Source organism: Vitis vinifera, chromosome 8 (genome assembly GCF_030704535.1).
Source record: "Vitis vinifera cultivar Pinot Noir 40024 chromosome 8, ASM3070453v1".
In the NCBI taxonomy this organism is placed as follows: Eukaryota; Viridiplantae; Streptophyta; class Magnoliopsida; order Vitales; family Vitaceae; genus Vitis; species Vitis vinifera.
In genome coordinates this window covers 15118553-15143309 of record NC_081812.1, presented here as the reverse complement: position 1 = coordinate 15143309, position 24757 = coordinate 15118553, and the positions used below count along the sequence as shown (strand labels likewise).

Here is a 24757-nt window from a genome sequence, read left to right as displayed (position 1 = left end):
GAATCATTCATCTTTATTTTTTATTTTTAAAAATAAAAATATTATTTTATTTTGGAAATCTGATTTTTTTTTTTTTTTACAAAAAGGAAGGTAAATTTTTCTATTTTTATTTTTCCTAAAAAGGGGCTGGGAATCGGACGGTCCACAGCGCAGCCCTCGCTATTTATTCTCCAGCCCTTCGGTATCTTCCACACTAAGGCTTCTCTCCTCCCTCCTCTCTCCTCTCTTCTCTAGCTGCGTTCTCTTGACCCGATTCGATCTAATGGCGACCGATACGCAGAAGCTTTTGCAAGAAAACCCTAGCAAAACCCTAGGTGTAGATCCCCCTGCCGACAGCAACGCCTCGCTCAAGAATCGTCTCCAAGAAGACGCTCCCAACACAACTATTCCGTTGTCGCCTACCGATAATACTGTTTCAAATGTTTCTTCCAAAGAACCCGATGAATCGAAGGTAGGAGGTTCGGCCGGCGCTGCAGATCCGGTGGCCTCGTCCCCGACGAATACTGCTACTGTTTCGGATATTCAGAAAAAGATCCGCCGAGCCGAGCGGTTCGGGATGCCGGTGCAGCTGTCCGAAGAGGAAAAACGCAATTCCCGAGCCGAAAGGTATATGATGATTGATTTTTATGTATGGTTTGTGCAAATTTGGGGTTAGGGTTTCGAGGGTTTGTGTTATGTTTCCCTGAAGGTTGGGGACTTTTTTATTTTTGCACAGCTCTAAATGGTTGATTTTATTGGTAACTAAAATAGATGGGTTTGTGCTAGTTGAAGAAACAACTACGATGGATTTTATTCTTTCTTCTGTAATTATTGCATATTTATGCCACGATTGAAAGAGGTTGTGGTTCTCACCATGCTTAGCTCTAGGTACATTATTGTGTTTTGCAGCCTGTTGGAGATTCTTAAGCACGTTCAAATATTTTTGCCTTGTGTGTTTTTTTCATCTCTATTTTCTTAATTATTTTATGATTCAATTTCCTATAATCGCACTTTAATATATAGTGGAGGGGAAAAATTGTTTTTCACAATATATTGACAACACCCGAATAGAAGTCCTACGATTTAATAGGAGGGAGAATATCATGTTGTCAACACCCGAATAGAAAAACTTGACAAGATAGGTTTTCATAGGCATTTTACAAATACTTTAAGAAGGTGGCCAGTAAAATAGGGTGCAACCCCAGTAAACAGGAAGCATACAAGGAACATCAAAAACTATAGAAAAGAAAATAAAAATAGAACTATAGTTACCTTCATGAAGGACTCAATCCCATCCTTACTAATAAATGTAGTTTTAAAAAAGGAAGAATTTACAACTTCTAGAGGACTCATTGACCAAGTAAAGAGAGCTGAATCAGCTCCATTCCCTAGGAATCCTTCATCTTTGCCTTTTGCACATATATTGAAAATAAGCACAAAACACCTATTATTGACAACTTCCACCTTTCTTTCCCAACAAAACTGCCATTGCCAATTAGACAATCTCTCCTTCACAGAACAAGGCAGCACCTAAAAAAACTAAATAAAGAAAACAACAATGTTTCACAAGCTTCAATTTCACTGCACCATGGATGAGGATGTGGTTTGATGATTCCTGAGTTTGCTTGCATAGGCTAGTTCAACTGACAGAAGTTCACCCACTGCTCATGAGTTGGTTAATCATGATAAGCTTCTGCTGGGTCACTTCTTCAGGAAAAGAAGCCAATTTAGGATGGAACTCTTAAACCCTGCCCCTCCTTAGTTGGAAAAGAATATGCAGAAATTGACATCAAATATTTGCGAGAAAGCTTGATCCAGAAAAATCCATATTTAGGTGTTGTTTGGATTGAATTTTTTGGGAGCTAAAGGCTTTTTTTTAAGGCCAGTGAAAGCTTTTATTGACTTTTGGACATTCTTAATAACTGCTTCTTGCTTTGAAAAGACCTTCACACCAAAGTAAGAACAATGTTGGTTATCATTGGAGCCCTTCTTGTATTCCAGGTGGAAGTTGTTCCATGTTTAATGAAGCTTTCTTAGGAGAGAGGTTGTTCCTTTGAAATTGTGGTTTTAGCTTCAACTTCTTTTAGATATTAGTAAAGGTAAGTGGCTAAACCAAATTAGACCTTAGATGCCCTCCAATAGAGGCTGACGATCCCTGTTAAGCAGTAAGCCCACCATTATAGGCTTACTCTACTAATGGGTTTTAAGGCCTCTACAAGTGAAACAGGTTCACTGCTTGCATCTAGCTCAAAACTTGCCCCAGAAGGGCTGGGCCCCTAAGTTAACCCCTAGTCCTTGGCTGTGGATCACAAATATCCAATCCCATCCCACTGAAGCCTCCACCACACTCCACTCCATGAACAACCCCTCAGTTGAGCCTGTCTGCCCTAATGATTTGAAATGCTGTCTTTCACATTAGTAAGACAAATGTTCGGCTGAGTTTGACAGAGTTTTTGATGAGGGGGAATAGGGTTGGATTGGTCAAATCAACCATTTCCTGGGTTCCAAGAGAAAACTTAATTATGATTTTAAATATCATGTACCAGAAATTCTTTTAAAGCTTTCTTTGGACAGGGTTAATCCACATTTTTCATGGCAGACACATTTTGCAGGCTGAAATTTGCAATTCCTTTGAATTATGTGAACCAAGGACATTTGTGATTATAAATTGTTTGGACCTAACCAAACTTCCAAATTTTTTCCCTTCGATTCTGGTTTCGCTGATTGAATTTTTCAAACATTGATGTATGTCATTGCAGGTTTGGCACTGGGCCCACGGTGCATGGATCAGATGGATCAAAGAAATCAGAAGAGCTGAAGAGAAAGGCTAGAGCAGAGAGGTTTGCTTTTCTGCCTCCTTAATCAAGTGGCTCTTTATTTTATTTTAGTTTTCATTTTCATTCTTTCATTCTTGTGTTTGAGGATTTGGTTTTTTGGGTTGGAGAGTCAATCTGTTTGTTTTTTCCCCTTTTTCCGGGTGCAAATTTAAAACTCTTTTTTGTTATTGTTCTCAGGTTTGGGCTTCCTCTTGATTCTGCACCTACTGATGAGGAGTCCAAGAAGAAAGCTCGGCTTGCCAGATTTGCATCAGTGTCCAAGACAGATACACTGGAGGAGGATAAAAAGAAAGCAAGGGCTATCAGGTCCAGATTTCTGCAACCTTTTTTCTCTGTGCAATTAGTGAATCATCTAAATGTGCCTACCATTCTATTACATTACATAAGTGAATGCATCTGCTTTAGTTTTTAATCTGACGTGTAGTCCCCCTGAATTTTTTTTCAGGTTTTCAAATCCTCCATCTGATTCTCTATCACAAGTGAATGGCAAGGGAGAAGATATTGAGCCGGTAGGTCTTTGTTAATGGCTTACTTTGCAAACCTGTTAAAAGCATTTGTACTCTTCAAAATTTTACTGTTTTCTGAATTAATGCTTTTGTTGTTGGAAATCAGAAGACTGCTATTGCTGGCAAGGCCAGTGGAGGGGCCTGAACACCTACATCGTTTTTCTGACAGTAAGATTTTTATAAAAATGTAATTTTTGCATCTTTATATATGGATTACTCTGATTCTTTTTTCCCCTGATTTGGGTTGTGTTTTTATATTTTATTTTTGGATTTTGGCAGGTTAGGTTCTAACTTTTTGTGATTCCCCCCAGCAGCTTCTATACCCATTGAAATTTTCTGACATGAATTCCCAGTTGGTGCACCCCTGTTCATGGTTACCTTTCTACAAAATACACAAGATTTTGGTGGTATGGATGATACTTTGTCATCTCAGATGCAGTTATAATATCAATTTATTGAGGCCCATGCTAATTAACAATCACCTGCTTAGTGTTAACCTATCTAAAATGACCAATAAGAATATCAGAAATTCTGGATTACAGTCTAGGGAAAATATTCTATTATCCAAATTTTGTTATATGAAGCCTAACTTCTGCTGAAACTTCTACTTGGTTACTTGTTTTCAATTAATGATGTTGCACCCCTATCTTGTGACATGTGACTGGCCTTTCATATCAAAGCATAACTGCTTACTTGTGATCTACTGTTAGATTACAGCAATAAGTTGAACACCTAAATCTGATATCGTCTGATCCAAGATTTTTTAGTCTCAAAATGTGCAGTATTGTTCCGTTTGAAGATGAGGTCCCTACTTACTGAGATTTCTTGGTTTAAAATGGGTTTGTTAGAAAAGAACTACCCATCTTAGGTATTAAATGATTTGATCCTTGCTGTTTTCGGTTATAAATCATTCAAGAGGTTGGTCAATCATTTTTATAGATGAAGCAATGGTAGACTTAGATCAAGAATTTTATTAATTTACTGATGGTTATTGTTTTTAGATTTAAGGGGTTTAATATTTTTAGGTGGGATACCATTTGTTTGTATTTCATTTCATGATACAGCAGTACAACATATTTTGCTGCAATGAGTCTTGGATCAGATGGTATTAGTACCATGCATATTCTCTATCTGTGCAGTTCTTTGAGATCATATCATCGCTGCATGGTTGTTGTGTTGGACCAGTGTTTCAACTTTTTGCTGTTTCTCACAGTAGATCCTTGAACACATGTCAGGAATTGAGAGGGTGAAATTGGTGGTAAGTTGTCAAATGAATGAGCTTATGGAATATTAGTTTCTGCAATGGGGCAAATTTGAAAAATAGGATCCAAGCTTCAAGATGTTTCCTAGACTATAATTCTTTTTCAGAATTTCTGATATTCTCTATAATTTTGGATAAGTTAATGCTTAAAAGGTGTTTGTTGATTAACCTTTGGTTTCACTAGGTGAATAGCCCCAATTTATACCGGAGGATATGTGGAAAAGCAGGGAGGATTGTCCATCGTAGGGGTTTTGCTTGTTCATTGATACCCTTTCTTTTCTCTCTTTTCCTTTTTTTTTTTTTTTTGTTAGTTTTGTTCATTGCTCAGTTTGAAAATGCCCCACTTCTGAGGAAATTCTGTTTGTTTTAATTGGATTTATTGGGAATAGGAGGACCAGGTGACTTGGAGGGAATCAGTAAATTAGTAGATAGTTTTTATTTTTCTGAAGATATGTTGCTTGTCTGCTGTTGATGCTTATTTGTTGTTATTTTGCTTTTGGCTATACTTTAATAAAGTAGGCATCATCTATCTTTTCCTAATAGCAGTCATTGGAGCCACAGCACATAAGGGATGCACCTAACCTCCATTGTGTTTGAGATATTTGGAATTTTTCACTTTGATATCACATTAGTATTTGGAGTTATATCATTAGAGTTGGATGTGAGGTTGCTGCTAAGTTTCTGCATTTTATCTGAATGATCAGTTATCTGAATGGTTTGGTGTGAATAGAGTCCTGGGAACTTGGGAGTGAGACTGAGGAACAAGACCATCCCGATATAACTACTGAGACAGCTGGCCTCAAATCTGTTTCTTAAGAAAATTCATCACTTTATGAGGCTATCTTACTCATAACAAGTGGGTGTATTAGGACTGTTACTTTTAGTTCATACAAGTCATTAATTATTACTCTTAAATGAAAGGTTTTGTCCACATGAAATAGGTTGTAGCCAACACACTACTTGTTCAGCATATTATAAATTGGAGCTAAGGAGGAAGGTTTTATATATTCAGAGGTCAGTTTCCAGTGCAGGGATGAGTTACTGCCTTGTTTTTTATTTTTCTCCACCAAAGTTTTGTTGGTTTGGTCACCTGATGAAGGTGGTATTGGTGATTTGGTGGGTACTCCAATCAAGCATGATGGTTTTTAATGCAAATTTGCGGTTTGGGGCGGTGGGTTCATAAGGCCCGCCAGCATCTTTGGGCCTGAAGTTAAAATGACCTTTTTGATGCTTTGCATGAAGTGCAGTGTGAATGCTTGGATTGGATGTTTGTTTTTCATGTGTAAAGGTGGAATGATATCCATAAGCTCAAACATGCTAATTACCCAGTTGAATGTCGAGTTAGCCTAGGCATTAACTTTGCACTGGGCAACGTGCTCAAATTGCAGAACTGAAACTTAGCTCATAGCTCCATCCACATGTTTCACTAATTGTAGTGGATGGGAGGCAGGCGTTGGTAAATGAGAAAAACAAATTAGGCAGAGGAGACAGGCGGTGGTTAATGAGAAACAAATTAGGCAAGGGTGGGTGGAGGGCCGGAAGGGATGCTGCTTCCCATTTTCTTGGTGCTGATGGTTCAAGAAAGTGGAATGATCCAATTGATCTTACCTACGGTCTAATGTCTATATGGTTTTTCCCAAAGGGCATGGTAAATTTTGATGCGGATCTTTAAGGGCACTGCATATATGGACAAAATTCTGATCTTTAATGACGCTGCATATATGGGAACAAAATTCTGAGATGAAAATCATCTAGAGATGATGGTTTTTTGGTGTGGCTTTTCTACTGTTTTGCATTACGGTCCTAGCATTTTAAGACCCAAAAGAGTCTGTAGGCGTGAAAGCCAAGGGCGGCGATAAGATATTGTTATGGATGGGCTATGTAGTAGAGATTTTAATTTATTTATATTTATATATTAATTGAAAGCATAATTTTTCATAAAAATGAAAATAGTCAGTCACTTAGAAGTTGAAAGGGCATCATTCAACTGATGTCTGACTCTCATCTTTAATGGAAAAATGAGGCGATATTTGTTTCATCAGCGATTTCTGGCTCATTGGTGGAATGAAAAGAATGATGTGTATCATGCTGCCAATCAAGCATGCATGTTCTTTGTATCTAGGCAACGACCATAGGTGAGCTTTGTGAGATGGGATTGATTTAAAAAGGAAACAACCTGTTACTCGTCTCAACACTGCTCACTTCATCCTTACTTTAGAGGGAAAAAAAAACCTTAACAACAAATAATAAATATATAGCCTGGTAATTGAAATACTCCTATCTACAAGGCTAAGATGTTTGCAATTTCAGCTTAACTTAACTGAATGAATGCATGCAAATTCAAGTCTTGTATTTCACAATATCGGTTCTTGACATGAGATATTGGTGGTAATTTTCCCATCGTCATTCAACTGGGGGCCTTCCCAGTTTCTTCTTGAGCCAGCAACACAAAATTTCCAGTGAAGAACCCTTCTTTTCAAATCTCTTCCGCCTCAGAAATCAACCTGTCACTCGAGATAGGAAAGCCAGCCAGCTACTCTGACAAGCTGAAAAGGATTCTGTCCCTCTTTTTTTTTTTTCAATCAGAAAAAATGGAAGGGTTTTGAGAGACGAAAATGGACAATATTGAGGACTATACCTCAGCAGCAGGGGCGGGGGCCTTAACACCTCCTTTTATCGAGAACGGGCAACCGCTGGAGGAGCTCCTTTTGATCAGAAGGGGATCAAGAAACACAACTACCACCGTGATATCATCGTGAAAATGTCTCCTCACCCCTCTGTCTATCTTTTTCAGGTCAGAGTACCTCATTTCTCTTTTCTTTGCTGCTTCTTGAAGTGCAGTTTTGACAAGTTTCCGGGCAATTCCCTACATTACAAAGGTAATAGCAGTTTGAAACAACATTATTGTCACCAGTAAAATTGAGACAGTTGGCCCTTATTCAGTTATTTACCATTATAAAAGTAATAAGTTGACGACTTCCTCAACTTGTAAGTTACCTATTATCAAATTGGCAATATGTAATATAATATTATTGAAATCGTAAAAATGTTTTAACTGCAAAAATGAACAAAATGATGGTTTTGCAAGGTGTAAGCGATGATAGCCGGAACTTATTGGAGCTGCTTACTGTAGCAGCAAGGTATTTTGATGATCATATTGATGCTTGATCAATTGTTAGAACACGATTGTACCAACCAGTCAAAGGTAATCAATATTAATGCATATGATTTTATGAGGCCAAAATCTTACATTACGTGGGTAATTGTTGACAATGTTGACCGCCTCCTGGTTGCTAAGATGCTCCCACAGGCCATCAGAAGCAAATATGATAAACTGGTCTTCAGGCCGGATTTTGTGTACAGATATTGATGGTTCTGAGCTAAGGATAGGCTCGATGAAGGGTTGAGGCAATCTAAACCTGGACAGGAGAGGCTCTCTGTTGAACTCTGCCTTCTTAAGATATGCGTCACCTATGGATCTTGAAACCTGCAAAGACAAAGAAAGATAAGAAGCTCTATATACATGAGGTGATCCATAGATAATGGTTTGGGAACCATCCCTCATCAATGTGTGTGGCACTGCTCAATTGAAATTCTAAATCCTAATAAAAGAGCTGCTTCTCATTCATAAGTAAAAGTATCGTGAAATCCAGCTGCTTTATGTAGAGCATGCAAGTAATAAATGGAGAACCCAAGAAATTACCTGTATGAGTCCCTTCACACGCCAAACCTTGTGTCTTAAGACCACAATATGTTTATCATGGGGGTGTAATGACCGAAGTTCTTCCCTCACAGATTCAATGCTAGCATTGTGCTCTGTTGATAACTGAATAGCTGTGACTTCTCTGCTGGCCCTTTCTGCCCTCCCAAGCACAGCCCGGGAATCTCCAACATTTGCAATATATAGCAGTCCATTGCATATGATTCCTGCCAAACAACATGATCCCACAGATGCAATCTGTGGCTTAGTGAGCCACTGCTTCTTCACAAGTGAGAGAAAACCCTCTTCTGTTGCTGAGAAAGCTTTTCTAATAACACTTTCCGATATCTCTTGATGCTCGGTTGCAAATTCTGCATCACAAACAGCATAAAGTCGTAAGTACTTGACTATCCAGGTTCACTGGGTCATCAAAAGAGAAAGAATCGGTAACAGTAACCGGGAAGACTGAAACTCAAATATGTTGTGCATGAAATTGTGACATTGCCTCTACAACCAGTTGAAATTTTAGGACCTGCTAATCATGAAGGTTTTCTTTTGGGATTGATTCCTTGTAATACAACTGACAAAATACTTAGGATATGTAGGTAATCCATTGATAACCTCAAACTCTTCAAGCTTCAGTAATAGTGCAAGCTACTTCTCAAGCACAAGCCATATTTAGTGATCAGCTCATGGTGATCATATACTATGAAATAGAGTAGAAAATATAGGTGATAATTAGAAAAACTAGAATGGTAGGCAACTCTTCATTGATGACCGACCACAAACCAAAAAGATGATGCAACACCAACTACTGGAACAAGAGCTTAAAACAAAATGAAGAAAGAGCAATGCAGTTAGGAAGAAAACATACTCTTAAGATTGGGGAAGAGGTTTTCATTAACAAAGCGGGAAGCCTCTGGCCCTCCATGTCCGTCATATACACCAATGAAGGTCCCATAAGGCCCCGAATCCAGGAAACTCAAGGGCCCGGACTCGAGCTGGCTTTGGTCCTCCAACAAACTATTGGCCTGAATCACAGCCATTGAGAATTCACCGTTAATATGTTGGCCCAGGTCCTTATACCACAACAACCCATCAACTCGACCACTGGAATCTCCTTTTCCGCGAGTTCCATCACCTTCTACGGACGGCTTCCAACAGGGTTTAACCATTTTCATGAAATAGATTGATATCATAACCTTACATTTCTCATCCAAATGACCCAGCAATCAGGAAATTCATCAAACCCAGAACAAGATTAACAAAAAGACCCAAACCCAATCTCAAGTCCAGCTTCTGCTTATGCTCCAAACCCACAACCCCAGGTCCTGAAACTATATACCCACTAAACCCAGACACCATTAATAAGTACAAATCTGAAAAAAGGACCAAAGGGGTATGGGCAAAACGAAGGGGAAATGTGTTCCGGGACAAAAAAGCAGCAGTTTTAAAGTGAGTTCAGAGAATATGGAGGTGTGCTGGTTGTGTGTACCTTGAATCTGGGTTGAATGCGTTTGGACCTTCCGTATATGTCATCTTTCAAACAACAGCCTTAGCTGGACAAACCCATATAGATTTGATAGTGGCAGAGGCTGTTGCTGTATGAGAGAGAGCAGGGGGAGCAATGGATAAGAGAAGGGTTTGGAATTTTTCGGCAGAAGATCTTTATATTGTTGTCAGATAGATCTGAGATGCAAAATAATGAGATTTTTAATGTTTTAAACTAGTGCAAATTCTGACATTTTTGCTTCCTCTCACTTTCTTGTTTTTTGTTTTATGCTTTTGTGGCCATATGCCTTTCTCATTTTGCATGGCTGAGATTTTGAGATGTTCCACATTCATCAGCATCAACCCACCCTTTTCGCCCCTTTTCCGGTTTTCCCTCCTTCCTCTTTCCTTCACCACCCCTTATTATTATTATTTTCTTCATTTACTTTTCAGATTCTCTGCTTCTGCTTTCTTTATCCCTTGCCTACTCCCCTCCCACAATTCACACATCATAAGATGAGACTACCTATGATAATTCAAACTTTGAAATGTCAACCAATATAATCAATATAGGCCTATGTCAGAGACACCATGTTTAGTTTAGGAGAGATCTAAATCCATGACACTTAGCTGTTACCAATATTATCATTTTGACAAATAGCTAAATGACAAATGGAAGTTCGATGTCATGAAAGAATTGAAGTTAAAATTAGAAAAAATTATTCGATCTATAAAAAAAAAAAATGTTGATTTTAGATTAAGAAACATTATTGGATTTTGGGCACATGTGATGGTTTGATATTTTTAAATTGAATCGAGACAAGAAAAGAAAATCTTATTCTTATGGAATGGGTGTGTGATAAAATTCTTATGCATGTGACAAAATTGACTTTGCCATTTTAAATGTAGTTGTAATTCTTTTCTTCCCATATCATGCTTCCTCATAATTAAGAGTTCTTAATTTCATCTATATTATGATTGTACGAGGTGTATCCACATGCTACACCATGCTCATAGATCTTTGGTCCATGAAAGAACAAAATAAGGAATAGACTAAAAACAAATAATCAGGAGTTGAATCGATATAATGATTGTACCTCGATAAAATTAATTTAGGAGAACATGCTAACTAGTAAAAATCTTAATATTTTAGTTGAAAAATAATAAAGAAATAAAAAAATATCAATGAAATGATTTTTTTTTCTTTTATTTTGCATCATTAATCTTTTTCATTTGTTTTTTTTTCTTCAAAATTTCCAATAATCAAACATACAATAAACTTAACATTCAATCTTTCATCTTTGTGGGACATTTGAACCCTCCTTTGCATTTGAAGGTTCTCTTATTTTGTGCTTACATTCTAATTTTCTTTTTTCAAAATTTTCTCTTTAATATTCATCTAAATTTCACCTATTAGTCATTCATTTAGCTTTGACGATAATAAATGCATACACATCTCAAAAATCACTAACTCTTTAGTAACCCCAAGTCGAATTGAGATCAATAAGACCTAACCAAGTATGATACATAAAAACAAAGGGATTTGTTGGAATTCCCACATTTTAAAAAGAGGAAAAGAAAAAAAAAGTGAGAAATTTAAGAAGAATTTGAAAAGGGGGGACATTTATTGTATAGAAATAATTAATGGGGACCCAGTGGGGCTTGAAATGGATTTGATCAATTGTCATCTAGGAACCCCACAACCTAAAAATTAATAGCTTCAGCAATGAGGTGGATGGCTCAAACTTTATGAAGCATTAATACTTAATAGCTAAGTGGATGGGTGTAGCAAATCAGACTCACCAAAATAGCAAAGCATTGGAAAAAGTTTTCACAATAAAAGGTCACATTATGTTACGCTTCCTTTTAAGCAAAAGTAGGTAGCAGGAATGGGACATTCTAGGCTCAGCTCTTCACCCTTTAGTGGAAGGCAAATGGGTCTTTCTTTCCTGGACCCATTACCTAACCACATTGCCCTACTTTTTTTAAATTGAAAATGACCCCTCCCCCCACCTTTTTTTTTTCTTTTAATCTAGGGTCCAGTGTGAACTTATCTTCTAACAATCAAATCAATTTAGGGCAAAATCCCAAAACTTTTCTAGGGTTTTGCGGTGGGACCCCCAATTGGGTTTAGGCTGTGAACCAGCTAATGGGACATTGATCTAGTTATAGATGGGTTGGTTATGGGTCTAAATCGGTCTATTATGGATACCCTAATCTCAATCTGCCGACCTCATTCATCCACAGTTTTTTTGGGCTTCATGAAATTCTAGCCCATGGGCTTCTGAGTTTAAGAGCCCCCATCTGTACTCGGGATCGATATGTTGTCTTGGTAAGAAGCCCAATCTCTTCACTTTTTTGGGCCACGGCCCAGTTGGGTTTGTGAATCTTAGCCCAACTTACTTAAATGCAACCATGCCAGTCACAAGACTCAGATGACCACATCCAAAAATATCAGATTCAAATTCAAAAAGCTTGAGTAGAGAAGAAGAAAAATACATACAGAACTTTTGGATCTCAAGGTCAAGGCATCTAACGGCTAAGACTATGAAAGTTGACCGCAGATCCAAGGGTCCGGCTTTATGCACAGGTTATCTCTCCCGTCCTAGACGTGACTTAGATGTTAAGAAGGACATTATTACTATTAGCATATGCGAGTTCCAATTGACCCAACATTAATCATATGCCTTGTTCCCATTGACCTCTGAATCTTTTCTCTAGCATGCCTCAGTGCTGCTAGCACTTCTCCGACATCTACTTCCACCGGTGACTCCGTCGGAATGCTCACCGGAACCAATGCCAGTGAATTGTCTATGTTCTCCTCCTCATTCATGTCTCCATTGATCTCCATCTCTGCCTCTGAAGATTTTTGGCTACCAGAGCTGATAGATACCACATTATCAATTTTTTATGCTACTTTAATCTTAAAAGATAAAGCAAATCCTACATTAGTCTAACTGATGTTTCTGAAATTCATAATTGGAAATTAAGTTTGAAATAAGTATGCAGGTTTGGATTAAATACCTGTGCTCATCGTTCTTGATATCTTTGGAGCTTGGGTTCGATTGAAGTTCAGTAGAGTCTTGTGAGATTGTTGGGGAGTCTGGTTTCTCTAGCTTTTCTTCTATCTCGCATTTGGGAGAGTTTGGAATTTGAGATTTGGACTCTTTTTCTTCTGGGTTTTTGGTGGCTGAGGAGGTTATGGATGATTGGCAGGAGATTTCGCTGTTATCTGATGAACTGGACTGTTCTGATCCCTCTGAGGCAAATGGGATTTTCAAAGAATCGAGCTTTTTCATTAAGAATTTAAGCCTCTTTTCAGCCCTGTTCCTTGCTTTGATCTCTGTTTTTAACTTGCTCTCAAGCTCGATCAACTGTGCCCTCCAATGAATTTTGGAAAAGAGAGAGAGAGAGAGAGAGAGAGAGAGCAGAACGAGTGATTAAGAGACAATGCATTTCACAGCCTACAATTACAAATGAAGAGGTGTGAGAAAGGACAAACCTTGTTGCTCATGAGCTCCGCATCCTCTTTGGCTGTCCTTGAAGCTACTCTCTCTGCAAGTAATCTTCCTCTCAAGCACTCTAATGTTCTCAAACGATCATCTTCCTCCATCTTCTTTTCACTGAGAAAGAGAGACAGCCATTTCACAAAATGTGAGAAAGGGATAGAGAGAGAGAGAGAGAGAGAGAGAGAGAGTCAGAGAGGCAGCAACAGATAGACCAACAAGAACCCACCTCCATTTCGCATCTACATTCCCACAAGCTATCATTTCCTTCCCTTTCTCCCTGGCTCAGCGACTTTGATGACCGCAATTCCAAAGACCCAAACCAAACTATAATCCAAAAAGCTCAAAAAATACTCACCACTAGCAGACCTATCACTCCTTCAGATCACTCCTTAACCAAAAATGCAGAAAAATTTGGCAAAATATTTATCACACCCGAGATTTGTTAAATGCTCTCCTTACCTCAAATAGGAGAATCTTTGCTTGAGTAGAAAACAAACATGTTACTTTGTTAGAGGAGAACAAGGCCAGAGCTTGGCCTATTCGCCCAAACCTCTGATGCTTTATATCTATCACCACTCTCCACATTCGGTCCTCCTTTCACTCACCTCTCCATTTTATCTTTCTCACTGCCACTGTTTAAAGTACTAGCTTTGATTCATGGGTAGATTACCCCTTTTTAAGACATGGGGTTGAGTTGGGTGCCTAATATTCTGTGGGTCAATCCTCAATTCTCAATACTTAATATCCAATTTGAACTGTACAGTATGAATTTGGGCAAAATGTATGAGGTCATCAAACTCTATAAATGGAGATTCATGTTGTGTAGGTATATTTATATCATTAGATTATATGCATCTTTGTGCGTTTGTTAGTGCGTAGGAAAGAGGGCCTGAAGTCACCACTACATTTAAAATTTTGAAGGCGTCGCGACATTAAACACCGATGGATACAGCTGATGTTGTCACGTGATGTCCCTGCATTGTTTTCTTCCCCCTTCATGTGTTGGTTCAGCTCTGATTTAATCAATTCCCATGTTCCTATTCCTATTCCTCTTGTGGACAAAAATCCTACAAAACCCTGCTCATTTATTTTCACAAGAGAACATTATCACAACTTTGAGGGGAAAGATCAAGCTTAGATGTTTCTAATACACGTGGCTTAGTGGGAATTAAACACAACAGGGCTTTTCAATATGAGATGATTGATATGTTTCATTCAACAGTTGGCTTGAATGGCACTCAAAGATATGATGAGCAAGGCAACCCCTTGTACTTGAGATTTTCCACTGCGCACCTTATTATAAATCCTACCCACCAAGCTTTTCCCAAAGAAAATGAATTGGGAAGAGGCTTAAAGTTAAAGCAGAGTCAATATGATTTAAGTGGGTCAGTGTATTTTCATATGGGGGGGAAGAAGCCTTCAAAGTGGGCCTGGAGCCATCATAAAATACAATCAGACCTCTTATTGTTTTTACTCATTTGGGTTGTCGTAGTTGAAAGGGCTCAGTTCACGTCTTCAAATTTCAGATGGCCATGTGACTGAAAGTGATTTGGGGGCTATTGCTTTTTGGCTTTTAATTTTATTTTGTGGGGAAAGAAGGCGGTGAGTCTGCAGATTGGGATGGGCAGGGCCCAGAACAAGTGGGTGAGGATATGTTGAGATCAGATGAGGAGTTGGGACCAAAGCTGGAATGGGCTAAACTTATCAGGATGGCTTCTTAAGTTCGGAAGATATCCTGCTGTTATGCTTGTGCAATGATTATGGGCTTTAATCAAGCCCATTTATTTAGGGCTCTATGATCCAACCCATTAGAGTTTAGACTACTCCAAAATTCCTCACTCTTGAAATTGAAAAATGAAAATATTAGATAAATCATAAAACATAGAAATTTGAAGCGAAAGACAAATTTTAAAATAGATGAGAGAGAGGCGAATTGATAGCAAGGCGGTATGAAAGCTTCACATATTGGAAGATGTAGTGGAGAGTTCTTGCAAAACCTGTTTAGCAATTATTTTTTAAAACAATTTTTGGATTCTAAAAAAAAAAAAAAAGACAAGACATAAAGAATAATTAAAAATACAATACTATGGAAAAAAGTCATTCTTAAAAAAAATTAAAATCATAAAATATTTTAAGTTTTCAAAAAATAAATTATTTTTAAAAATATAAGAACAGGTTCCAAAAACCTTTTTTTTTTTTAAATTATTCTCAAAAATGCTTTCTAAAAAGAGTTTAAAATTTTGTCCGTCAATTATTTAAATATATATATATTTGACAACCAAAAAATAAAAAATAGTTTTTTTGTTTTAAAATCAGAAAATAAGATATTTTCATAAAATATTTTTTTTAGTTGCTTTTTAGAATTGTTTTTTTTTAAAAAATAAATCAATATAAATATAAAATATTTTTAAACCATAGAAAACATTTTAATTTTTTTTAAATAGACTTTTATCACACAAAATATTTTTTAAAACTATTTTTCAAAACACTACTTTGTTTGTATCTACATTATTACCAAAAACCTGTTAATTTTCTTTATTTATTTATTATTATCATAAATTATACTATAATGATTTTTGTTCTTAACTTTGCATAGAAGCCAAGCTAAGTCAACAATCATGCTAAGACAATAAAACCAATACAAGCTCAGGTGCTTCCCACAAGTATGGCTTGGGAAAAAGAGGGAGATGAAATGGAAAAGATACAGAGAAAAGGTTTTATTTATTTATATATATATATAATTAAATTGATGTCATATCTCTATATTTAATTGTTTTATTAGAATTGGGTCATAGCTAAAGAGTCCATTAAAAAGCCATTAGATTTGTCAATAATTGTCGTCATAATTATATCATAGAACCAACTTAAAAAATAGATATAAATGTGAGTAGATTTATCAATATTTATTTATTTGTCCTTATATTTGTATCATAGAAGCAATGTAGAGAGTCAATCCAAAATAATTTTCTTCCCTATATCATTTATTTTCGATAAATATCTTATTGGTATAAAATAAAAATAAAGATTAAAAAATGAGAAATAAAGTAGAAAAGAAAATAAGTTAACGTGTTCACAAACTATTGTAAAAATGTATAATATTTTTTTATTAGATGATATATTACATCGGATAGAAGAGCAAATTCTTAACATTATATAAGTTTGAGTTTCTCGTAATTATATTGACGCATTTTAGGTTTAGAGTTAGAGTCAATCTTTAATCCTAGTATGGGGGTTTATTTGAGCTTATGACGAGTGGTTTGATCCCATAATCCTGTGAATTTGTGAAGATCCTAATTCACAGTTTTAAAATTGTGAAGATCCTTTGAACTTAATACGAATAATATGCACAAGATTGAAATGAATTGTTACATATCATGTGGTTAAAGTCTAATTAAAAAAAAAACCTTAATAATTGTATGGTGAAGGTGTATGCATGATTACGACAAGGAAGAACATTTTAAAAATTTTAAAAAGAATTTTACTAAAAAAAATTCAGAAAATAACAGCGAATATTATAGTGTTTATATATGTAGCGTAGAAACAAAGATGGAAAGAGTATGGTAGGAGGGGCATCCACGCGAAGAGGAACATAGCCATTGAACCATTATCATTGTGGATGGTGCGGTTCTGGCAACTAACCCCCAAATGATTTAACATTCAGTATCCTATGTCACCATGTCATTCTCCCTCATTAATTTCTTTCCAAGAAACGAATAAAAAGACAAGAAAAGAAAAGAAGATTTGGCCATAGCCCTGACCACACACCCCTGACACCGGGAAACAGGAAATGCCTTGTGCCTTATTCGTTATTTATTAGGAAAAAGGACGTGTTATCTATCATCCCACAACTTACAAGTTAACCCTCATATTATATATAGCCCATCCATCACCACCCATTCATTTCCAGCAGCGGGCCCCAACCACTTCCCACTCGTAACCTCATCCTCATATACAACATTTATGTGCTATCTGATTCTGACACGTGTACTTTACATCAGCTTAGTCCGCATCGTCAACCCATCATGTACATTCACCATGAGGATTCACACTGCTTGACTTCACTACAACGTCCCAGAGCCGTTCGATCTCTGCGAACACATCATCGGACGGCAACTGGAACCTGCAACAAGGACAGGTGTTCCTCTTGACCAGCCAAGGCAAAATGCACATCCAGTGGAACAGGTGCTCACATGGCAACTCGCACACATCTCTGCCTTGCCGCATTTCCTCTTTACAGATCACGCACTCCACTCCACCATCGCTTACTTCGACCGACGGCAGAGCCACCACCGACGCTGTCGATGCCCCCACCTCCCTCCCCAACTTCTCTCCTCCCCCGCCGCCGCCGCCACTCAGGACTGCCCCAACGAACCTCCGGCACCGTGCTGCGACCTCGATGTACGGAATCAGAACTGCACCGCTGGTGGCTCCAGTGCCCGAAAGCGACAACATGGTTTTGGAGAAATGGGTGCAGAGAATAGTACGCCACTCGGATGGGCAAGTTTCGAGGGCTTGAGGGTCGTGCTGGCGGAGCTGGCAGAGGAGGAGGAGGAGCAAGACGGCGTCAAGGTCACGCAATTTGAGGGAAGTGCGGGAGTATGGAGGAGGGACGGTGGACTGGAAGAAGCGGGTGAGGTGATGGAGGGTGGAGAGGAGGTGGCGGGCGATGAGGAGGGTTTTATGGGGGAGAGAGATGGAGTGGAGGTGGTGGAGGGTGTGGGCGAAGATAGTAGGGGAGGAGAGAAGAGAGGAGAGGCGGAGGTGGTGGTAGCGGAGAATCGAGTAAACGCAGCGAGTCAGGTGTGAGATTTGGGTAGCGGAAAGGGTGGAGAGTGCAGACATGATGATTGCTTCGGTTGAGTTTTGGCCTTCTGCCATTACGGAATGCCCCGAATGAATGAACTCAAGAGTCTGAGGAATGTTTGGCCTTTATGGAGTATTTCACTGACTGATTTGCCCATCCTCCTCTTCTCCATGCCCACTCTCTCCCTCGTATTTGTCCCACAGCCATGACCAAGGCAGATGTCTAAGGAAGTGGACCATGATCAGGTCTTTTAGCATCAAGTAGGACCAAACTGTCGACACAGATTGATGATTGGTTACACTTCTCTTTGTGAATATTCAAGCAAATCATGCGTCTAATTTTCAATATGTATCAGTTAGAACACCAGTGTCATTATATATCAGGATGGCACAAAACGGTCTCTTCACAATCGGGGACCCATTTGGAATTGATTGAGAAGTCAGGGGCGTGAAAAAAAGAATCACGTTCGCCTACATAATTTCAGCCGCAGCAGATTTGGGTGGCTATGAAATGAAGGATTTTGTCCACAAGCAAGTGTCCAGATCCGGCACGTTTGACAGTCCTTTCTTTTCATTATCTGAGTGCTTTCCATGGCTTTAACTCCCAAAGGCAAAGCAACAAACAGAAGAGGGAGAGGAAAAAAGAAAAAGAAAAAAAAGGCATTCGGCCCATGCATGGGTTGTTTCTCTTGTCCCTACAGTCAGAATCAATAATGCAAAGCAGGTGCATCTTGACCCTCGTTGCGCCTCTCTGCGCCCATCAAGGCCCTTTGGTCGCCCTTCCCTTTTACAAACCCCCTTTTATCTCGGGCCATCTTTCTTTGGAGTCTGGGCAAGATCACTGTAGTCCCAAATGGTAAATGAGTTAATGACCTTTATGTCCATGCTCTTTAACAGAAATTTTCTGGAAAAAAAAGTTGGGTCGCCCAAATTGTGGTAGATGGCTATTTTATTTCATAATCGATCCTAGAAATGGATTTCAATGTAGTGGGGTCTAAAATTTTGCCTTTCCTGAGAGGAAGCATTAGTTGAAAGAGGTCAAGGGTCACCGGAAAAGATGTAAAAGTTAAAAATAGCTAGGGAATTAGATGGTATTGAACCATGAGATGAGCAGTATACATAATGATAAGGACTTAAATGTCACTTTGAAGGAGACATATTTCTGGGGAATGAAAACTATAAATATGCAAGAATTATACCACTCGACTGTTTTAGCTGAAAGTAAAACTTTGCCCTACTAGCAGCAGGGCAAAACTCTCTAAGTAATAAATAACATAAAAGCTTAGACTGCTGATACTAGCACTATTCACGGGTTAAAAGATCCTTTCACAGCTTCGGATCTCACAAAGTCCACATGTTAGCAATTCCTCAACAAAAATCCATGGAGTGTTATCAGCTTCTTGGAAGACGTTTCAATCTCAACTCAATTTCTCAAGAAAAATATATGCTTATCTTGAATCAAGGAAATAAAGAAAATTTTAATATCACTGTTATGGCATAAAAAACTGATTACTTGATCATAGTTTTACCTCTACCATGGTCTATTTAAGCACCAAAAGAGAAGCAATTTGGCACCCCAACCAATATTTGCGACTCTAGAGTGATCTCTGCATGTGGAAAATCCAACAGCTTCCACATTGACATATTGCAAACTCGATCACATCTGGCTACACACAGTATCAAACAGATATCCATCAGCTAGATAATGGATAGTAGATGTCCCTTTTGCTTCTAAATGATGCAAGGTATGGTTCTCTAGGTTGTGAAGCAGTTGCTCTTCAATAAGTTCTGCCAAACTAACAATTGAGATTGTTTTAAAGTGACCATTCATGAATTTGGTCATCACTTGATGATATAATCAATTAACTGTGGTCTGTGTATACCTTCTCAAGGTTCAAATCAACAATTAAATTAGGGATAACTATTTCATCAATAGCCTGAGAAAAGAAAATAGATCTTCTGATACTGAGCTCCCAGGCTAGATGCCTATGCTCAACTGTCAGAAAAATGGCCATTTTCAGAGCTCCAACTCCCACATAAATTCTGACCTTCATCCCTTTGATATTCTGAATATGTGGGAGGAATTTTAACCAAAAGGGTATCTCTTGAAGGTGGGAACATTCACCATGAATCACGATGGCCTTTGCACATCATGTATATTCTGAATCGGCAACAAATCCATTGATATTTGATGATTCCATGCTCAAATATAAGCACACTCCTCATCAAGCTCATCCTGCAAAGTGTACCCTTCTTCTCTCATCAACCCAAGCAACCCTTCCAGCATCCCATATATCTCTTCAGATCTTTCACTTGATACATCCCTAGCTATAAAGCTTCGTAACCCTCCACTTGTTTCAATCCAACTTGTTCCTGGGATCTTCTTCAAACCAATTTTCTTCATCTTCTCCCTAATATTTTCAGCTTCTTCCCATCTCCCAGCTTGTGAGTATAAATTTGCCATAATGACATAATTACCTGTGTTTTCAGGCTCCATATTGAACAAATGATCACAAACAAACTTCCCAAGTTCAACATCACCAGAAACTGAAACCCCATTGAGCAGTGCACCCCAAACTTTGGCATTTGGTTCAATTGGCATTTTACAAATGAATTCTGCTGCTTCAGAGAGCATTCCAGCTCGGCTTAGAACTCCTACCATGCAAGCATAATGTTCAACACAGGGCTGAAAGCCATATTTTAGAAACATCTCATCAAATATCTTCCAAGCTTCATTGACCATCCCAGAATGGGCACAAGCTGCTAACACTGCAGTGAAAGTGACAGGGTCAGGCTGAGTTCCATTACTCAGCATATCACCAAACAACCTAAGGGCTGCATTAGCATCTCCATGGGCTGAATATGCTGAGATTATTGCTGTCCAAACTATCAAGCTCCTATCCTTTGATTGATCGAAAACCCATTGTGCCCCACGAAGAAATCCTAATTTTGCATAAGCATCAATAATGGAAGTTGCCACATAAATATTATGAGCATAACCATTCCTAATAGCATACGCATGAATTGCTTTCCCTCCTTTAAGATTTGAAAAACAAGAAAATGTAGGAAGAATACTAGAAAGCGTCACAGCATTTGGCCTAAACCCAAATTCCTGCATCTCTTGAACTAATTCCAAAATGCCCTCATTGCAGTTGTTCTGAACCAGTCCTGAAATCACAGCATTCCATGTACTCAATCTTGGGTTTTTCATTTCCCGAAAAAGATCCATGGCTTTGTCAACAAACCCATGAGTCATGTACCCAGATACAATTGACCCGTAAGTGACTTCATCCTTGTTACTCATCTCATTAAATAATTCTCGAGCATAATCCAAGCTCCCACATTTCGCATATAACCCAATAAGCGAATTATGGGCTGAAACATCCATCTCAACCTTTCTTTCAATTATAAACTGGTGAACTTTCATCCCAAAAACGAGATCATTTGTCTGTGCACAGGCCTGCAAAACACTGACCACTGTTACGCCATTTGGTCTCAACCCTGTTGAATCTAGCATTTTTCTATACAACTCCTTGCAATCTTCATAAAACCCACCCTGTGAATAGCCCGCAATCATCGAATTCCATGATACAATATCTCTGTCATGCATCCTATCAAACAAAATTCTCGCTATACCATATTCATCACATCTCGAGTAGTAGGTAATCAGAGCATTGACAACAAAGATATCCGAATCAAATCCATGCCGTAAAACAAAGCATTGAACCTCCTTAGCCAAGATTGAGTCAGGAAATAAAACCGATAGCGCCTTTAAAACACAAGTGATCGTGAAATTATCAGGTTTCAGAGTGAGGGAATAAGACGGCAGCAGAGACGATAACAGATTAAGCGTGTGCACATGCATGTTATGAATGGAGTACCCAATGAGCATAGCGTTCCAAGAAAAGATGTTCTTGTCAAGAATTTTATCGAACACCTTGTGCGCTTCATAAAGATGATTGGACTTCGAGTAAAAAGTGATGAGCTTTGAAGCAAGGAAGTTGTCAGGCGTAAGAGACGACAGAACGATGCGGGCGTGAAGCTGCTTGGCCTGACGCAGGAGGCGGTGGTCGCTGCAGTGTTGGATGAGACGGCCGAAAGCGCCATAGTCGAGTCCATTGACGCTGCAGAGGTTTTGTAGACAGTGGTGGATTCCACCGTTGGGAGTGGGCGATATTTGAATTTGAAGAAACTTTGTGAGCCTCATTCATGCCGTTAACAACACCGTAAAGGGAAAGGCTTTCCTACTTATATTCTACTGACTAGAAAAGAGGAGCCAGGATCACTGAACCCCATTGGTGTGAAGTGGCGTGATCATTGCCGTTCGATACAAATCAAAGGCTAATACTTGATTTAATGACTATGCATATTACCACGTGTTTATTAATGGTGGCATTTAATGTTCTTATTGATCTAAAATTTGAGGGCTTAAGTTTTAGGAGTAGTATGGCAGGCATAGCCTTCATTTCAACTTGCTGGGGTTACAGGCGAGGAAAGACAGAGATACAGAAAGTTTGCAAATTCGAGGGTAGACAACATGCCTTTGAGCTTGAGGAAGGGTGACTAACTATCCTACCGTTAACTCCACCGCCTTACTCTTTGTTTTCGTCAATCGTTTTCTCACGGGGGAATTTAGTTGATATGTTAGAGATGGACCGTTCAAAACCCTAACCGCTACTCCCGCCCGTTCACATTGCACCTAAGAAATCACTCAACACCGATGATTCCAGGTGGGTTTACCCGATTTCTTTCTTTTACCCTCTTTCAGCAATTCACATTTCTGTCTTGCGCTCCGTTTGTTTCCACTGGAAATACCTTCCGAGAAAGAATTCCCTCTAATTTTTTTTCTCTTTCTTTTTTTTCTCTTTCTTTTTTGTTCTTTATAATTTACCTTGATGGGTATCTCATCATCAACCTTGAGGACAATCTATCGTCTATCTTCAGTTCGATTGGATGAAATTGTATAGGTAGACCTCATGGGTAGGAAGAGTATGATTTCTGATGCGTATGGAAGATAAGAATTAAGGAAAGGGTATTTAACATTCAGTGATTCAAAGTTTCCTGGATCACAAGATGGGTGTTTTTGTTTGTTTGTTTGTTTGTTTGAATTCGAGTTTGATTTAAATCTTATGTTTGTCATTCCCCCACAAATTAAGGCTAGGATGAAGATTATGGGCTTTATCTGAAACAAAGGTCACGGAGGGCAAGTCTTGACAGAGAGTATCGTGCTAGAAATCATGTCCTTCAGTTCCTGATTCTTGACAATTATTGGGCTTCATGTTTCTCTGCAATGAAAAGAATCCAAAATATGTTGAAAAATATAAGATAAAAAATGCATATTTGAAAAAAAAAAAAATCCATAGAATTGAAAGAAATCATTTTCTATGTAATGATAATTGCTTATTACTGTTGGCTGGGTTGCTTGTTGATGCTTCAATCTATCAAACTTGTTGGGAAGATCACGAATAATTTCTTATTTATATAGTTTTTGTAAATTCTATTTGCAAACTTTAGGGTTGGGCGGTACGATGGAAAACCAAAGCAAAGAGCAGGAATTTGAGACTTTGCCAACTGGGGTTTTTGAGATTTCTGGAGAGCCTGCCATTGTTATTAATGGGGTTCCGGATGTATCTTCAAATGACGGCTCTCTGGTTCACTGTGATACTATAAGTGACACGGGATCACACCAAGAGACAGTTTTTGGTGAATGGTTGGAAGGAAGAGAAGTTCGAAAGTTGTTTGGAGGGCAGTACTATTCTGGGGTGGTGACCCAGTTTGACAAGGAAGCAGGTTGGTACAGGGTGGTATATGAAGACGGTGACTTTGAAGATCTTGAGTGGCATGAGTTGGAAGAAGTGCTTGTGCCCCTTGATGTTTCAGTTCCATTGAAGTCACTGGCAATGAAGATCATCAGGAAGAACCAGAGACCCATTCAAAAACCTGGGAAAGAAGTACCTAAATGTGGAAATCGCCGGCTCAAAAAAGCTATAGGTATGGGAAAGACAGTGCAGTTGCCTGAAGAAGCTTCTCCACCGAAATTTAATGGTAACCACAGTGAAAGTGCCACTCCAAAGGGTGACTAATAGATTTCAGACGGCGCAAGAATAGCTTATCGTAAGAGAAAGCAACTAATCAGAAGGTCTGAACTACACAGGATGGCTCTCTAATAGAAGTCGCAATGGAGGCAAGGATGCAAGGTGAACTTGAACCGAGGAATACACAGACACATAATATGTCATTCAAATTTGCCTTATTGTGCATCTTTTCTCATTACAGAAATAACATTGAGCAACAAGATGAATGACCTTTTGTTTGGAATCTGTGTTTCAGAATTTCAAATGGTTAATTGAAGAAACATTTTGTCTATGTTTTCTTTTGTACTTTCTAGATATAGGCCTTGTGCAATCAAGGTGCGCGGAGTCGTCATTGTTCAATTCAGCTTCTTCATGGATATGGGAAGAGTGAGACTGTGAGAGCGACCGAGGCTGGTATAGACATGCATTGCCACCATTTATTTGATGTCTGAACCCCATCATGTACTCTCTTCTAAATAATCATACATCCATGTCTCAGTTTCTTTCACACTTAAAACACAAGGACAACCAAGTTAGTGCCTCCCCTATATGAGAAAATAGGTAGGTAATGAGCAGGTACCCTCTGTATGGTTTTTC

The 24757-nt window shown here is 38.6% G+C and overlaps 6 protein-coding genes across 12 annotated transcripts; 2 read left to right on the top strand and 4 right to left on the bottom strand.

Annotated features, from left to right (window-relative positions):
• Positions 1-49: 49 nt before the first annotated feature.
• LOC100249849 (protein MODIFIER OF SNC1 11) lies at positions 50-5123 on the top strand. 7 transcript variants are annotated; one of them, XR_009466410.1, is made up of 7 exons: positions 50-606; positions 2739-2819; positions 2994-3122; positions 3262-3325; positions 3429-3509; positions 3602-3729; positions 4768-5123. XR_009466410.1 is itself a non-coding variant. In XM_010655178.3 (6 exons), the coding sequence occupies exons 1-5, from the start codon at positions 263-265 to the stop codon at positions 3465-3467; spliced, it is 657 nt and encodes a 218-aa protein (XP_010653480.1). In that variant the 5' UTR covers positions 50-262; the 3' UTR covers positions 3468-3509; positions 3602-5123. The 7 variants fall into 7 exon arrangements, 4 of the variants coding, with proteins under 4 accessions (XP_010653480.1, XP_010653481.1, XP_002276541.1 ...); XR_786393.3 differs by having other exon boundaries at positions 141-606; positions 3429-3490; XR_009466411.1 differs by having other exon boundaries at positions 153-606; positions 3432-3490.
• Positions 5124-6762: 1639 nt separating this feature from the next.
• Positions 6763-10057, bottom strand: LOC100241474 (probable protein phosphatase 2C 38). Its single transcript, XM_002276595.5, has 4 exons — positions 9158-10057; positions 8287-8654; positions 7834-8070; positions 6763-7449 (listed from the first exon to the last, which is right to left on the bottom strand). Exons 1-4 carry the CDS (start codon positions 9480-9482, stop codon positions 7216-7218), a joined length of 1164 nt encoding a protein of 387 aa, XP_002276631.1. The 5' UTR covers positions 9483-10057; the 3' UTR covers positions 6763-7215.
• Positions 10058-12218: 2161 nt separating this feature from the next.
• LOC100854102 (uncharacterized) lies at positions 12219-14039 on the bottom strand. The gene is made up of 4 exons (XM_010655181.3): positions 13510-14039; positions 13277-13397; positions 12799-13148; positions 12219-12656 (listed from the first exon to the last, which is right to left on the bottom strand). The coding sequence occupies exons 1-4, from the start codon at positions 13542-13544 to the stop codon at positions 12419-12421; spliced, it is 744 nt and encodes a 247-aa protein (XP_010653483.1). The 5' UTR covers positions 13545-14039; the 3' UTR covers positions 12219-12418.
• A 3023-nt stretch (positions 14040-17062) lies between these two features.
• Positions 17063-19316, bottom strand: LOC104880042 (E3 ubiquitin-protein ligase SGR9, amyloplastic). The gene has a single exon (XM_010655182.3). It carries the CDS (start codon positions 18159-18161, stop codon positions 17304-17306), a length of 858 nt encoding a protein of 285 aa, XP_010653484.1. The 5' UTR covers positions 18162-19316; the 3' UTR covers positions 17063-17303.
• Positions 19317-19966: 650 nt separating this feature from the next.
• LOC100261849 (pentatricopeptide repeat-containing protein At2g37310) lies at positions 19967-22293 on the bottom strand. The gene has a single exon (XM_002273857.4). It carries the CDS (start codon positions 22291-22293, stop codon positions 20290-20292), a length of 2004 nt encoding a protein of 667 aa, XP_002273893.1. The 3' UTR covers positions 19967-20289.
• Positions 22090-24452, top strand: LOC104880043 (dirigent protein 17). Its single transcript, XM_010655183.3, has 2 exons — positions 22090-22816; positions 23601-24452. Exons 1-2 carry the CDS (start codon positions 22807-22809, stop codon positions 24167-24169), a joined length of 579 nt encoding a protein of 192 aa, XP_010653485.1. The 5' UTR covers positions 22090-22806; the 3' UTR covers positions 24170-24452.
• Positions 24453-24757: the final 305 nt, after the last annotated feature.